This window comes from Hippopotamus amphibius, chromosome 5, assembly GCF_030028045.1.
Source record: "Hippopotamus amphibius kiboko isolate mHipAmp2 chromosome 5, mHipAmp2.hap2, whole genome shotgun sequence".
Classification (NCBI taxonomy): domain Eukaryota; kingdom Metazoa; phylum Chordata; class Mammalia; order Artiodactyla; family Hippopotamidae; genus Hippopotamus; species Hippopotamus amphibius.
In genome coordinates this window covers 21,168,411-21,184,518 of record NC_080190.1, presented here as the reverse complement: position 1 = coordinate 21,184,518, position 16,108 = coordinate 21,168,411, and the positions used below count along the sequence as shown (strand labels likewise).

The following is a 16,108-nucleotide window of genomic DNA, read 5'->3' as shown; positions in this document are numbered from 1 at the left end:
CAGGGAGGAGGACAGACACTTGTGGTGACGGGATCTCTGCCAATCCAAGGTGTGATGTGATGCTATGGGATCCCCTTAGGAATGGAGACTAAGGGAGATGTAAAGGGATTGGGATATGAAGAGGACAACCCTTGGAAATTGTGGTGTCAAGAGAGAAAACGTCCTCCTAAAACTAGGTGATTGGATTATTTGAAGTACACAAAAATGTGGGGCTGAGAGACGCCTTCTACAAGGGGGATAGTTAAAGGAAAAGGGGGATTTTGAGGCAAGTTAAATATTTAGGTGAATGGTAACTGGTCTCAGATATGAGGGTGTTTGAGTCAAGAATTCTTGGAGAAAAGGCTTTTGGAGAGGAGGGAGAAGTGCCTTGGTTTAGAGGAGGTGTTGGTACACCTTCCAGGTGCGAGTTGGGTCTGTATATAATGTCAGGGGATTGATGACCAGCAAGGACTGGGAATTTTATCTTCCAACCAGAAAGAGTGGAAAAAATTTACATCTTTTTCTTCTCTTGTTTTCAACAACCTGTTACTTCAAGGACTTGAGACCTGTAGATCCATGAATTTGGGTATATTCCTCTTATCATATCTTTTTTTCTTGCCATTTCTCTAGAATGTGAACATGGCTACGCCTCAACGTTCCCCTCCATGCCGAGCCCCCGGCTGCAGCATTCAAAACCCCCTCGGAGGTTGAGCCGGGCACAGAAACACAGCAGCGGGAGCAGCAACACCAGCACTGCCAACAGGTAGCAAGCTGGGGAGGTTTAGAAAGGGCAGCTTGAGGGGGGGAGCACATACTCAGGCAGAAGTGCTGGCCCAACCAACCTCAGTTCTCTAATACCAAGTCTAAAGCAATGCTGAACAGCCAAATGGGTGCCTTTCCCACCAATCTTTGGGATTTGACCCTTTTAAAATAATAAAGTCTGGGAATCATTATCTGCCTTTGTGTGGAAGGGAAGGAATAGAATCTGGAAGGACAACCAAAGAAGTTCTTGCTGGAGATTATTAAGTGAAGATGTCTGTGACTGAGAGGGATAGTATGTTTAGAGACCTGGCAGCTCGTGTCCATGCATGCAGCCACATGCTGAAAGTAATCTCAGGCCAGCTTTAAACTTGGATGATCCAAGAATTTTTAAAAATCAGAAGTAGCTCTGGCAGGATATAAAAAAGAATCAAGGGTTTTGTTAAAGGAATAAAAATATTTAGGTAGAGTAGGAAGTTGGTGGGCATGGTCTATTTTTTTGTTTAAGGATGATAAGATTGAATTGGTAAGGGAGCTTTTACAGAAAAAAGAGAAAATAAAGGAAAGGAAAGAGGATGCTTATTCTTCAATCTAAACAGATTACCTAGAAAATGCTTACTTGGATGTACTCAGACATAGTTGACTTAAATATTTCTTAAAATTTTCGATGGTGTCTGACTCTCTCTTCAGTGTTTTTGTTCTAGAGGACCAGTGAATTCTAAATATTCATCTCATATGAAGTTTTCAAAAGGCCAGTCTTAAAAGAAAGTAAAAATCAACAGATGCTTGCCTTTTCCATTGATAAGAGGAATTAATGAGATATTTTTTCCAAAGTTTTGTCTAGAGAATATAAGCATTCATTGTGGAGGAGCACAGAGCAATCTCTGGGTAACTAGGCTTGCATGAAGACTTTGGAGAACTCCAGACAGGAAGTTAGGTAGCACTTGGGGAGGTCGGTTGAGGAGGGAGCAGGAGTAGGGGTTCTTACTCATTGATGCAGAAAACCTGAGGTTCCTGTAGATAACAGAGCTCAAATTGTTGGATCTTCCTACTCTGCCTTTCTGACATTACTGAGGTAAATCACTAGCATTCACTCTTCTTTCTTTGACTTATCTTTAAAGCTGTGTTTCTTTTTTTGGCTTCTTTTCTTCATTAAGACTATTGTGTATATTTTAAACAATCTTTAAAATTATAACAATAATTAGCAATAAGTGTAATATGCTGTATTTATGTTTGTGTGTGGGTCTAGAGGGTTTGTCGTGGTATGGTAGGTTTGGGATGAAAATGTGTAGTTGATATGCAGCATTAAACAAAAAAGACATGTAAATTTTTTTGTCCCTCATAGTTTCTCTGTTTAAGGTATCAGCAATTAAAACTTGTATTCGGGAATTTACGTGTTTTCCGATCCATGCATAGATTTTAAAAAAATTTTTTTAAATTAAAAAAAGAATTTTTTTTTAAAACTTCGAGACATGGGAAGAGTACCAGATAGGAAACCAAACCTGGGTTCTGCGGTGCCACAAGTATTTACTGATTGTTTCCTACTGTCTAGAAACCAAGTATATGATCTCATTACATTTTTCCTCTGTTCTTTACTGCTGTCATAGTAAATGGAGGTGATGAACTACATACTCACCAAGGTCCCTCCTTCCCCTGAAGTTCTGTGACACTGATTTATTGACAGTTTTAGAGATCAGTTACTATGTTGGTTATTCAGTACACCACCCCATCATTGCAGATGTGACATTTTTACTAACAACTTAAGGATTGTAGAGGTATAAATAAGATCTGTATTTCTAGATTTTACCAGTTATAGTACAGGTCATTTAATGTCTTTGTCATCCATTGACTTATACTTTGCTTAGCTTGGGGTTTTGACTAAGTGATGCTTCTCTTTCATGCTAGTATTCTTGTTAGAATTTCTACTTTACTGTGTGTGGGACCATATTGCTAATTACTGTGCATTTTAGCACAGCATGTAAGAAAACTAATAAAACTACAAGTAAGCCACCTTATTCTTAGTACCCAAGGGAAAATAATTACATGTACATTGGACCACCTAAGACTAAGTAAAGTAATATTTCATGGGAATATAAATAGTAAGAAAGAAAAAGAGAGAGAGAAAGAAAAAGAAATTTTAGGATATATTATCTCAAGGTCCACCCAGTGTGTGTGATTTAGGCTGGGACCGTTAGATGAGAAGTAGTATGTTAAAGTGGAACACTAGAAATTATTTCTCCTAACCATTTAAGATTTCTGCTTCATGGAGTAGGGAGCCAAGGATCAAATTCTAATACTGGGGTACTTAGGAGTTAGTGTTGTTATTTCATTTGTGAGGGAACACTGTAGACTCCCTGTTAACTTTAAGCCTATTACTCGATTTAATAAAGATTTTATTATACTGGTTGCATAAAGCAAAAAGAAAGAAAACTTGTGAAAATGTTCATTTATTAGTCATCTGAAACAAGGAAAGGAATAGAGTTGATGAATATATGTGTCTTATTTTCCTGATCAAAAAGCTACCTATATGGAAGTTGCTGCTCCTGTTATACGTCTTGAACATTGATCTCTTGTATGTCCTTAAGTGAAATTTGTTTCGCTGACATTGTAGCATCCTTAAGATATAATGCTGGTTGACTTTTCCCCCCTAATATTCTCAGGTATATGATATTCCTGATATAAAATGTTACTTTATAAATTTATGCCGAGTTGACTCATAATATTATAAATTCTTATTCTTGCTTTCTCCCAAGTCTTTGAACCTTACTTTCATAGAAGTATAGAGGAGAGAGAATGAGCGATGTAATGTGATTTTAAAAGCATGTACCTTGAAAATCCCAGTAATTTTATCATTTGGGATCCTTTTGACAATTAGGAGGTGGGATCTATAATACATAATTATTTTTAAAATTTATGGTTGACTTTACTGTAGTCTTGGTTCATGGCCTTCTGGCACACTTCCTAAAATCACCCTTACTAAGATGTTACTGCTATTAGAGAATTGACTGCACTTGCTATCTGGCTTACTGAGTAGTATCGGATAAGCTCAGATTCCCAGCTTCTTTACTGTTTGGTCTCACAACTGAAAAATATCAAGATCTGTCATCTTTAAAACTCTACTAACACTACTCTACATGGCTTCAGTGTAACACCGATTTCCCCCTAAATACCTCTTGAACCTGCTTTTTCTCTTAGCTTCGTTACTACCCTCCTAATCCAAGATACCATCACTTCTCACCTGGACAGCTGATGTGACCTCCTAACTGGTATCTCTGCAGCCACTCTTGTACCAAATACAGTTCTGATGAATTATATTGGCTAGCCTTCCTTCAGTGCCTTCGATACACCATGTTTCCTCCTACTTCAGGGTCTTTGCACATACTCTGTTCTCTTCTGAGAATCATTTTTCTTCCCCTTTTGCCAAGTTATCTATCTAATTACACTCTTCAGCTCAATAACAACTTCTTCAGGGAAGCCTTTCTTCACCTGCCAAAGTAGATCAGGTATTCACATACCTCATGGCATCTCTACTTTTCCTTCAGTGTTTATCACAGTTTGTAGGAATACAGTTATCTGATTGTTTGATAAATTCATGTCTCATTTATTGGACTAAAAGCTCCATGAAGACAAGGATTGAATCTCTTCTGCTTAAAGATATATCCCCAGTACCTATCATAGTGCTCTGTACACAGTAGATGTTTTTGAAGAATGGAAGGTTTTCAAACTCCAAGTAGACTGTCCTAAATTGAAACTGAGTTTTTCTTTTGTGCCAGGTATTATATTAGACTCTGTAAGTGGAAATAATGGAAGAATGTGCAACTCCTGCTTTGGCAAACTCTGATTACTTTGTATTCTGAAGGATATTAAGGATAATACATTTGGAAAGAAAAACAATATGTAGTATTTGAAGAATAAAAATCTTCAAACTGCCAGTTCTTTTAAACAAGTATATTATAGTAGACTACAGAATGCTACAATTGATTTTAAAGAACACTATTGTCATCCTGTGTCATGAGAATAAAATGATATCAAAACTTGTATGTGCAAAAGAACCATAAGTCTGTCAAATATTGGCAGTAAATATTGGTATGAGCTTGTGACACACATATAGTAATTGCATTATTTTAAGCTGATCTAGAGAGTAGTAAGTACAGGCATACCTCATTTTATTGCACTTGCATCTATTGTGGGTCACAGATACTGTGTTTTTTACAAATTGAAGGTTTGAGGCAACCCTACATTGTCAGGTGATGGTAAGCATTTTTTTAACACTAAAATATTTTTGAATTAAGGTACATACATTGTTTTTTGTAGACATAATACTATTGTACATTTAATAGACTATAGTATAGTGTAAACATAACTTCTATGTGCACTGAGAAACCAAAAAATTTGTGTGACTTGCTTTATTGTGATATTTGCTTTATTGTAATGGTCTGGAACCAAACCCACCGAGGTATACCTGTACCAATTTATGGCTGAATTTCAAGTTGATGAAAAATGTTTTTTATTTAGTATAGATACTAAAGAATCTTACAACAGCAGCAGTATTTTAATACTATCTGCTATGATTGAGGACATAAAAAACAAAACAACTTTCCTTTTGCTTGTAAGGCTTTAGTTTAGGTTTTCTTAAACTATGGAATAATGAAACGTTCTAGTCTTATTTGAGAGGGAATGATGTATTGTTATATTTTCAGCTTTATATCCTTTTTGTCTGTCTTCTTCATGGATTATTAGTTGTTTTCTTCCCCCACCAGGAGCAGGGTGAATTCTTTTTCTAGTATAGTTGTAGAGGACTTTTTTTCCAGTGGAAATAATTTGAGATATGTTATATCTTTTGTTTTTATTCTTAAACATGTACATATCTGTTCACAGAATAATTGAATGAAGCCCTTATTTTTATTTTTGTGAAATTTATTAGTCTATATTTTTCAATTTTTCTTTATTAAAGAACTAGTTACTGGGTCTTTGTCCAACAGAGAACTCTCAAAGTTTCAGAACAAAAGTGGAAATTAGTAGCAATTAAACTCTTAATGATATTAGTGTTGTTCTTCAAGTACTTTCCAGATGTTGAGTGATGTGATCTGATGTATTCTGTGATATTCTGGCTTCCACTGAAATCAAGTTTAAATGAAAAATTCTCAAGAATTACTTATGTACCTCAACAAGCTCAGACTTTCCATTAAGTGCTTCATTGAAGCATAAGTTTGTTGTTGCTGGATTTCTTAAGAATATGTCCCCCTATGGAAGTATCATTTGAAGCAGACTTGGATGATCGTGGCTTGTAAGTTGGTAGGACAACTGCTTCTATTCCTGTTTGATGAGAGGCCTTTCGCCAGAATATTGATGTTGTGATACTATAATATAGACGATCACAAATCAAGGAAGGGAATTCAGGATTTCATCTGTACAGCTCTGTGCTTTATGAAGGTAAGATTATCATATATTTTATGGTTAAAGTTCATGTGGCCGAGAGATAGTTAAGTGATTTGCCCAAGCCTTATAACTGTAAGTGATGATTGAGTCTCATATCAAGCTACATTTTAAGCAGTATATACATAATTCTAACCAGGCAGGACTGTTGACCTGAACAAAGCTTTCTCTTCTAGATTTCTCCTTACAAATGAAACAACATTGCCTCCTTTTGGACATACTGTAGCATGAATTGTTTGTCATTTCTTAAGTGAAGACAGTTTCCCAAATACTAATCTAATCAAATAAGTTTTGCAGTGTGGTTTGACAAAATAAGTATCCAGATCCCATTTCTGTTCAATAGTGCTAATGTAATTTTAAGCATGCATTTCTTGTAGATTGTTTTTGTTTTCATTTTGGCTTCTGACATCTTATAATACTGGTAGACTTTTTTTTCCTGTGTGTGTGTATACACACATATATACAATCTTCATTATCATCTAACATGTTATCAAGTAAATATATAAATACATTATTTAAAACTATGATGAGCTTAATAGAGGAAGAATGGAGGATCCTATGAAGATCATAGGATCAAGTTTTTTTTTTTAAAAAAGTATAACAAAAGGAGATCAACTTCATGGGAGATGCCTTGGAGGGCCAGGACGGGGAGGGTGGCAGGGAGTCGCGGGAGGGAGGGGATATGGGGATATGTGTGTAGATGCAGCTGATTCACTTTGGTGTACCTCAGAGACGGGTACAAGAGTGTAAAGCAATATATTCCAATAAAGAGTTTAAAAAAAATAAAATAAAATATCCAAAAAAAGTAATTAATTAATTATTGGCTGTGTTGGGTCTTCATTGCTGCATGCGGGCTTTTTCTAGTTGCAAAGAGCAGGGGCTACTCTCTGTGGGCTTCCCATTGTGGTGGCTTCTCTCCTTGCAGAGCATGGGCTCTAGGTGCGCAGGCTTCAGTAGTTGTGGCACATGGGCTCAGTAGTTGTGGCTTGCGGGCTCTAGAGGGCAGGCTCAGTAGTGTTGGCAAATGGGCTTAGTTGCTCAGAGGCAGATGGGATCTTCCTGGGCCAGGGATCGAACCTGTGTACCCTGCATTGGCAGGCAGATTCTTAACAACTACGCCACCAGGGAAGTCCCATAGGATCAAGTTTCAAAGATGAAAGAAGGCATCTCAGGATTGTGAACCTTTGCAATCTTGCTTTCACTTATCCTGAACATTTTTTCAAATTCATACACATATGTTAAGTCGTGTTTAATTACAGCATGATAATCTACTTCATGTATGTACTATAATTTAAGCCAACCATCCATTAATGACATTTAAAATGTTAATTTTACATTATTTTTTCATTCCATACAGGGCTACTGTGAACATCTTTGTACAGATACTTTTGTGCATTTGTCCACCTAGATCCTTAGGATAAACATGGAGAATTAGAATTGTTGGATCAAAGGGTAGAATCCATCTTCAATAATAGTAACAGTAACACCTTGCATTTAAAATACTACTTGTGTACAAAGCCCTTTAATATACATTATTGTTTCTTTTGAATTTCAGAACATTTCTGTGAGGTGAAGTGGAATTTATTTCCCTTTTTTTTTTGATAAGGAAGCTAGACTGGTATGCAAAGTGACTTTTACAGGTACAACTAGAAGATGAGAGAAATCCCTGGAGTTTGTGTCTCTGGAATCAGCAAACAGTCCTTAGTAATAATTTACTTAAAAACTAAGACTCAGTGACTATAACCTGAAATTTATGTGTTTTAGTGTTCTCCTTTTCTGCTCTGGGAAATGCCTGAAATGTGTGGTCTGTACCTGCTGCTTTAATACCTTCCCACCAGAGCTCTTTTTTATCCTTTGCAATTTGCTTCCTTATTTGCTAGCTATTGAAACTACTCTCTTAAAGTAATTTGTACCAAATATATTGAACTTATGTACATAGAACGGTTGCTGTACATGCTTCCCTACCATAGAGGAGTTTGTGGTGTATTTGGAAAGACAGTGTATATGGTAAAACTGATAAGGAATACAAGGCAGTAAGATGTTATAGACAGGGCCATTTTTATGTCAGATGATGGTACAGAGAGTAAATTACTTACATTTATAGAAAAAGATTACAATAGGTTATTGTAATGCTATAGATTCATAGTATAAACTTATCCACTGATTAAATTTAATGTGCATTCAAGGAGATATAGGGATTAACATAGTATTAGAGTGAAATTCCTTATGTTTTATCTAAGTAATGAATTTCTTAGAGAAAATACTTGGTTTAGTAGATAGTTTTGTTATCAATGTTACTGCATACATTTCAGGGGAAAGTGTTATGAATTTTCTTTTTATTTAGTTTTATGACATTGGATAAAAGGGTTTCCATGTGGTATTTATTTTCTTGTCTTTGTCTATCATGGGAAATGTTTTTGATAGTCTTTTGAGAACACTATGTAAACACCATTTGTGCAGGCCACATGACAAGAGCTTTGAAGCCATTTGAAATGAGCATTTTTAAATTATAGAAGAACATAATTTTAGTCTTTAGTCAGTCATCTATTTTGATAAAGCAACTGATTTTCCTTTACTCTTATTTTGATTAATTAGACAGGGGCAATTTAGGATTCTCTTTGAGGAACTAAAAAGAACCTTCCCTTTCATGTAATAAAAGAGGCCAGAGAGTAAAATGTGGTAAGTTTGCCTTGTTATTAGAAGAAGTAAAATTTCAGGTTTTTAATTTTGATCACCATAGTCCTGTGTGGTAGTATATATCTTCTATATGAATAACAGAACAAAAGTGATCTTCAGTCTCCACAAAAACTCTGGATAATGTATTGTCATTAATACTTAGTCTGTGGGATTGATTTTTGTAGCCTTTGTTGGCAACAGTAAATGCACATAGGTTGCAATTTAAAATTTAGATTTCTAGGCCTGTCTAAAGGTTTGGTGTACTTAATTTTATTATTTTAACATGTTACCCAGTCAGTTGCCCTTTGGAAGGCAGGTTACATTCCTGGAAATAGCATTATAAGTCAAAAAGAAGTATTTGAATCTCATTTTTCTATAGAATCATTGTTTATTGGGGGGGATGGGGTTACCAAAAGTTCCAAGTCTAAGATTTTAATGAAATTTATCATAAACACCATATTTAATCCACTGGTTGTTTAAAGGAACAAAATGATTTATTTGTATAAAATTTAAACATTTTTAAGTACATAGAAATTAATTTAAAAGGATTTCGTGGTGGTTATGTAACATTGTAAGAATATAGTGCCATAGTGTATGATATATAGTTGCAGTTTTTTTAATAAGTCCTGCCTCATTTATTTACTTTTTGCAAAAAATGGATGATGGAATATGAGCTACATGAGGGAAGAGACTTTGAAATTTTAAAGTACTTATATTCCCAGTGTAGGTGTTCAATAAATACTTACTAAGTAAATGAATTGCTGAATACTTTGAGCACAATTATGTAGACCTGAAAGTACTTTTTAATGAAATGTTGACATAATTTTGAGAAGACTTTTAGAGAAACTTAGGCTTAATTGATTGCTTTGTATGAAAATGATTTGGGGATATTTAATATCTTTATTCTCTTTGTCAGTTTATTTGTAGCAGGTAAACTCATTTGGAGACAAGGTTATGTTTGGTTTTTTTTTAGCATTTGAAGTTGACCGATATTATTAGAAATAGCTGAGTAACATGTTTCTTTTATTCTTTTAACAAACATTTTAAGTATCAGTAGGAATTGAATATTAACTTATTAAGTATCACTATGTGCTTCATGCTGTTGGCCATTTTCACAAATGTGTCACAAGTGTGAGGCACTGTCCTGTAAGATGAAGGTCTCATGTTCTACAAGAGTCCACGGGAAGACTTGAACATGCATGGTCATGGCATTATTCATAATCACCAAAAGCTGAAAACAATTGAAATATCCATCAGTTAGTGAATGAATAAACAAAATATAGTATATTATACAATGGAACACTACCCAGCGATAAAAAAGAAAAATGCTCATACATATGACAAAATGGATGAACCACAAAAAACTTATGTAAACAAAGTCAGATACATCAGAGTACATATTGCATAATTCCATTATATGAAATTTACATATATAAGGCAAAACTATAGAGATAGAAAGCAGATCAGTGGTGGGTGAGGGGTGGAAGGAGATTGACTGTAAATAGACATGAGGGAACTTTTTTGGGTGATAGAAGTGTTCTAAAAGTGGAATGTGGTAATGGTTACACAAATACATACATTTACAAAAGCACATTGAATTGTACACTTAAATTGGGTGAATTTTATAGTATGTATCAATAAAACTTTAAAAAAAGATTATCTCATTTATTGCAGTAAGGTAATGAAGGGTCTTGGACATATGATAAATGCTAAAAAGAACTAAAGGTGGAATGCATGAATGAATGAATGAATATTAAGCAATGTTTCCTTTATTTTTTTCTTTCTCCCAGTTTTATTGAGATACAATTGACATGCAGCACTATATAAATTTAAGGTGTAGTACATAATAACTTGATGTACATACATCATGAAGTAATTATCACAGTAAGTTTAGGGAACATCCATCATCTCATAAAGATACAAAATAAAAGAAAAAGAAAAAACAGTTTTTTTCCTTGTGATAAGAACTCTTAGTATTTACTGTCTTAACAACTTCCATGTATTATATACAGCAGTATTAATATGTTGATCATGTTGTACATTACATCCTTGGTACTTATTTATCTTATAACTGGAAATTTATACCTTTTGACTACCTTCATCCACTTACCCCTCCCCCCATCCCCGGCCTCTGATAACCACCAGTCTGATCTCTTTCTATGAGTTTGATTGTTTTTGAAGTATAATTGACCAGCAACACTATGTTCGTTCCCAGTATACAACATAGGAATTTGTTATTTCTATACATTACAAAATGATCACCACAGCAATGATTCCTTCAGTTAGAAGTCACCTCCACTTTCCTGCAGCAACCAAAGCAATTCAGCTATCCTGCCAACTTCTCCTCCCTCACTCCCTTTGAGAATCACTTCTGTATGTGATATATTTCCCTTAGGCAGTAAGATTCTTTGAAATAGATATACATATAATGTCTGTGTCTGCTCCTAGTACTATAGTGAGGAATGGAGTATATTAACAATGAAAATTAGGATTTGTGAGCTTTCTATTGGGTTGGCCAAAAAGTTCGTTCAGTTTTTTCCATAAGAAGCCTCTAGTAGCATTTGGTTGTCTTTAACTTCATTTAAAACAATTTTGTTAGATTGTATTGTGGCAGCTGTCATATCAGCGTGCATTTAAAAAAATTATCAAAATTGGTGAAATTTTGTGTAGCCATTTTAATATTGAAGATGGAAGAAAAAAAGCAACATTTTTGGCCTATTAGGCTTTATTCAAGAAAGGTAAAAATGCAGCTGAAACGCAAAAGGAAGATTTATGCAGTGTATGGAGAAGGTGCTGTGACTGATCAAGTGTGTCAAAAGTGGTTTGCGAAGTCTTGTGCTGGTGATTTCTCGCTGAACAATGCTACATGGGCGGGTAGACCTGTTGAAGTTGATAGCAGTCAAATCAAGACATTAATTGAGAAGAATCAATGTTATACCATGCAGGAGATAGCCAACAAAATACCCAAATCAAGCATTGAAAATCATTTGCACCAGCTCACTTTGATATTTGGGTTCCACGTTAAGATAAGCGAAAGAAAACCTTGACTGTATTTCTGCATGCAATTCTCTACTTAAACATAAGTAGAAAACATTCTGTTTTTAAAACAAACTGTGACAGGATGAAAAATGAATACTGTACTATAATGTAGAACAGAAGAGATCCTGGGGCAAGTGAAATGAACCACCACCAACCACACCAAAGGCCGGTCTTCATCCAAAGAAGGTGATGTTGTATATATGGTAGGATTGGAAGGGAGTCTTCTATTATGAGCTTCTTCCGGAAAACCAAACAATTAATTCCAACAAGTACTGCTCTCAGTTAGACCAACTGAAAGCAGCAGTGGACGAAAAGCATCCGGAATTCTGTAATCTTCCATCAGGATAATGCAAGATTGAATGTTTCTTTGATGACCAGGCAAAGACTGTTATAGCTTGGCTGGGAAGTTCTGATTCATGTGCTGTATTCACCAGACATTGCACCTTCGGATTTCCATTGTTTCAGTTTTTACAAAATTCTCTTAATGGAAGAAATTTCAATTACCTGGAAGACTGTAAAAGGTACCTAAAACGGTTCTCTGCTTAAAAAGATAATAAGTTTTGGGAAGATGGAATTATGAAGTTGCCTGGAAAATGGCAAAAGGTAGTGGAACAAAACAGTGAATACATTGTTTGATAAAGTTCTTAGTGAAAATGAAAAATGTATCTTTCAATTTTACTTAAAAACCAAAGGCACTTTTTGGCCAACCCAATATTATAAGTAGTGCTATTATGGTACCACTTGGGGTTTTTTTCCCTTCAACAAGTATCTACTGAATGTTTATTTCATGCCTGACTCCTTCCTAAAATACCGAATTACAATTTGGAAGTCAGGTGATTTAGGAAATCACTGATATTTTTTCCATTTTTGAAGATTTTTAGGATGTTGCTCTGTAATAGGATCAAATAATGAAACAGTCTAGGTATCACTGGTTTGTCTTTTTAAATGTCTTGTTTTAACTTTTGAAGATTTGCTTAAGAGCAATAATTTTAATCTTCAAAATTCTCTGTTAGTTCCCAATATTGCTCTTTTACCTAAGAAGTGATTATTTCACAAATATTGATAATTTTAGTATTAGATGCGTCTTAATTTCTGGCACTAAGAATAGAGAGTGAGCTATTTTAGTTTACATTTTTTTAATAAAAAAGTAATATATGTATATAGTTAATACTAAATGGCTTGTAAAGAAAAATAACATTCTTCTGCCTCATCTCTCCCCATGCAATTTCTGCTTCCTAGAGGCTACCACTTCCAGTAATGTAATTTAACAGTTTCTTCTGCTGTTTGCTTTCATATTTCTAGATTAGAAACTTATCTGGCTTGTTATCTGTTGATTTCCTGTTTTGAAGATGAAGATTTGACTGTCTATACTCTTGACTGACAGCAGATTAATCATATGCCAGAAATGGGGAAAAAAAACTTAAGTAGATGAAAGTACAGATATTCCCCAAAGCATTTATGTTTTAAAATTATGCACTTTCTAGTAATTTCTATTATTAGTCTTCTAGAATAAGGAATTGATGTTTTAGTCTCATTCCTGAGTACTTTGTGGTAGATTAGAGTATTGCCTCAATTGCAGGATGAGGTTTATAACTTTAAAAAAAAGTTTTGATGCAGTGTAATTTCTATACAATAAAATTCTTCAATTTTTAGTGTATTATTCAGTGACTAGACATGTATACAGTCATGCAACCCCCAACACAATTATGAAACAGAACTTTTTTTTATCACCTCAAAACATTATTACCTCATGCCTCTATAGTCACTTTCCTGTCACCACCTTCTGATCTGTTTTCTGTCACTACATTTTTGCCATTTCTAGAATTTCATATAAATGAAATCATATATATACTATTTTGTGTCTGAGTTCTTTCACTTAGCATATTGTTGTTTGAAATTCATTCATGTTGTGCTATGAATCAGGAAAGTCCTTTATATTGCAGAATCCACTGTATGAATCTACCACAGTTTGTTCATTCATTTACCAGTTGATAGACATTAGGTTGTGTATAGTTTTTAGCTATTATAAGTAAAGATGCTACATACTTTTATGAACAGGTCTTTCTGTGGACATATGTTTTCATTTTTAGTTACCCAGGAATAGAATTCTGGGTCACATAGTAAGTGTGTCTTTAACGTTATAAAGAAACTACCAAACCATTTTCCAAAGTGGCTGTACCATTTTACATCCTGACTAATAGTGTAGGGTACTTCCAGTAGCTCCAAATCCTGGATAGTACTTGGTATTGTCAGTCTTTTAATTAAAGGCTAGCCATTCTAGTGGGTGTGTCATAGTATCTTACTGTGTTTTAGTTTGCTTTTTTGTAGTGATTTTGAACATCTTATTGTGTGTGTTTGCCATTGATATATCTTCTTTGGTGAAGTGTATGTTTGTATCTTTTGCTTTTTATTTTATTGAGTTGTTTGTTTTCTTACTGAGTTGTAAGAGTTTTTTTGTAAATTCTGGATACATGTTCTTTATTATATATATATAAGGTTTGCAAATGTTTTCTCCTCAGTGGTTTGCCTTTGTCATTTTCTTAACAGTGTGTTTTGAAAAACAAAAGTTGTATATTTTGATGAAGTCCAGTTTACATGTTTATTTTTTATGGTTCATGCTTCTTGTGTCCTAAGAAACCTTGCATAATCCAAGATCACAAAAACTTTCTCTTAAGTTTTCTTCTAGCAATTTTATAGTATTAGGTATTCCATTTAGATCAAAGATTCATTTAGAATGAATTTTTGTAGGAGGTGTGAGATAAGGGTTGAAGTTCATTTTTTGGTGAATGGACATCCAATTGTTTCAGTATCATTTACTGAAAAGACATTTCTACATTGAATTGCCTTGGCATCTTTGTAAAAATGAATCGACCACGTGTGTGTGAATCTGTTTGTGGACTCTCTGTTCTGTCCCATTGATCAAAATATTTATCTTTACTACAATACCACATTGTCTTAATTACTGTAGTTTTTCCAATAAGTCATGAAATAAGGTAGTGTAAGTCTTCCAGATTGGTTCTTATGTTTCAGAAGTTCCTTTGACTATTCTAGGTCTTCTGCATTTTCACATATATTATTGAAGCTGCTTGTCAATTTCTACAACAAAGCCTACTAGAGTTTTGATTGGGATTGTATTGAATCTATAGATTAATTTGGGGGAGATGTGACACATCTGAACAACATTGAGTCTTTTGATGCATGAACATGGTATGTCTCCCCATTTATTCAGTTATTTAGATGTTTGTAATGTTTAGCAGTATCTGTAGTTTTTCAGAGTGTGGGTAATGCACATACTTTGTTAAATTAGTTAATGTTTGTTAAAGTAGTTAATATTCTTTGATGCTATTGTAAATGGCAGTTGAATTTGGTATATTGATCTTGTAAACTGATTTTGCTAAGCTCACTTATTAGTCCTAGTAATTTGTATATGCCTTAGGATTTTCTAAATAGACACTAAATAATGTTGTTTACAATAAAGATATTTTTACTTCTTCCTTGCCATTCTGTATGATATTTATCTTTCTTGCCTTATTTCATTGGCTAGGACCTCTAGTACTGTGCTGAGTAGAAGCTGATGAGAGTGAACATTCTTGCCTTGCTTCTGATACTGGGAAAACATGTATTCTTTCAACATTGAGTATGATAACTCTAGATTTTTTTGTAGATGCCTTTTAACAAGTTGAGGAAATTCCTTTCTTTCCCAGTTTGCTGAATGTTTTTATCATGAATGGATACATGAATTTTGTCAAATGGGTTTTCCATATCTATTGAGATTATACTGTGGTTTTTCTTTTTTATTCTGTTAATATGGTTAATTGCATTGATTGATTTTTTTTGAACCTTAAACCAGTCGTGCATTCTTGGGATACACCCTACTTGGTCATGTTGTATTTTGCAATACTGACGCTAATCATCTCTAGTTAGCACAGACCGTACAAGTTTAAGGGTGCAGTCCCCAACATGACTGACCTCACTACACATCAGACACAAGTTCAAGAGTCCCCAAGCCACCCACACTTCTGACCAACTGGGTATGAATTTAGAGGTTCCCATAATTCCCTCAGGTTCAGTAGTTTATTAGAACTACTCATGGATCTCAGGAAAGTGCTATACTTATGATTACAAGTTTTATTATAAATAATACAAATCAGAACCAGTCAAATGAAGAGATACATAGGGTGAGGTCTGGGCGAATCCTGGGCATGGAGCTTCTGTGTCC

The 16,108-nt window shown here is 34.5% G+C and overlaps 1 protein-coding gene across 4 annotated transcripts in view; it reads left to right on the top strand.

The window, feature by feature from the left end:
- The window catches only part of MXI1 (MAX interactor 1, dimerization protein), an 83,883-nt gene that overhangs the window by 18,401 nt on the left and 49,374 nt on the right, over positions 1 to 16,108 (top strand). For all 4 annotated transcript variants that reach the window (XM_057737290.1, XM_057737289.1, XM_057737293.1 and 1 more), the window contains exon 2: positions 610 to 742. In XM_057737290.1, coding sequence (XP_057593273.1) covers positions 610 to 742 — 133 coding nt within the window. The remainder of the gene's footprint in view (positions 1 to 609; positions 743 to 16,108) is intronic.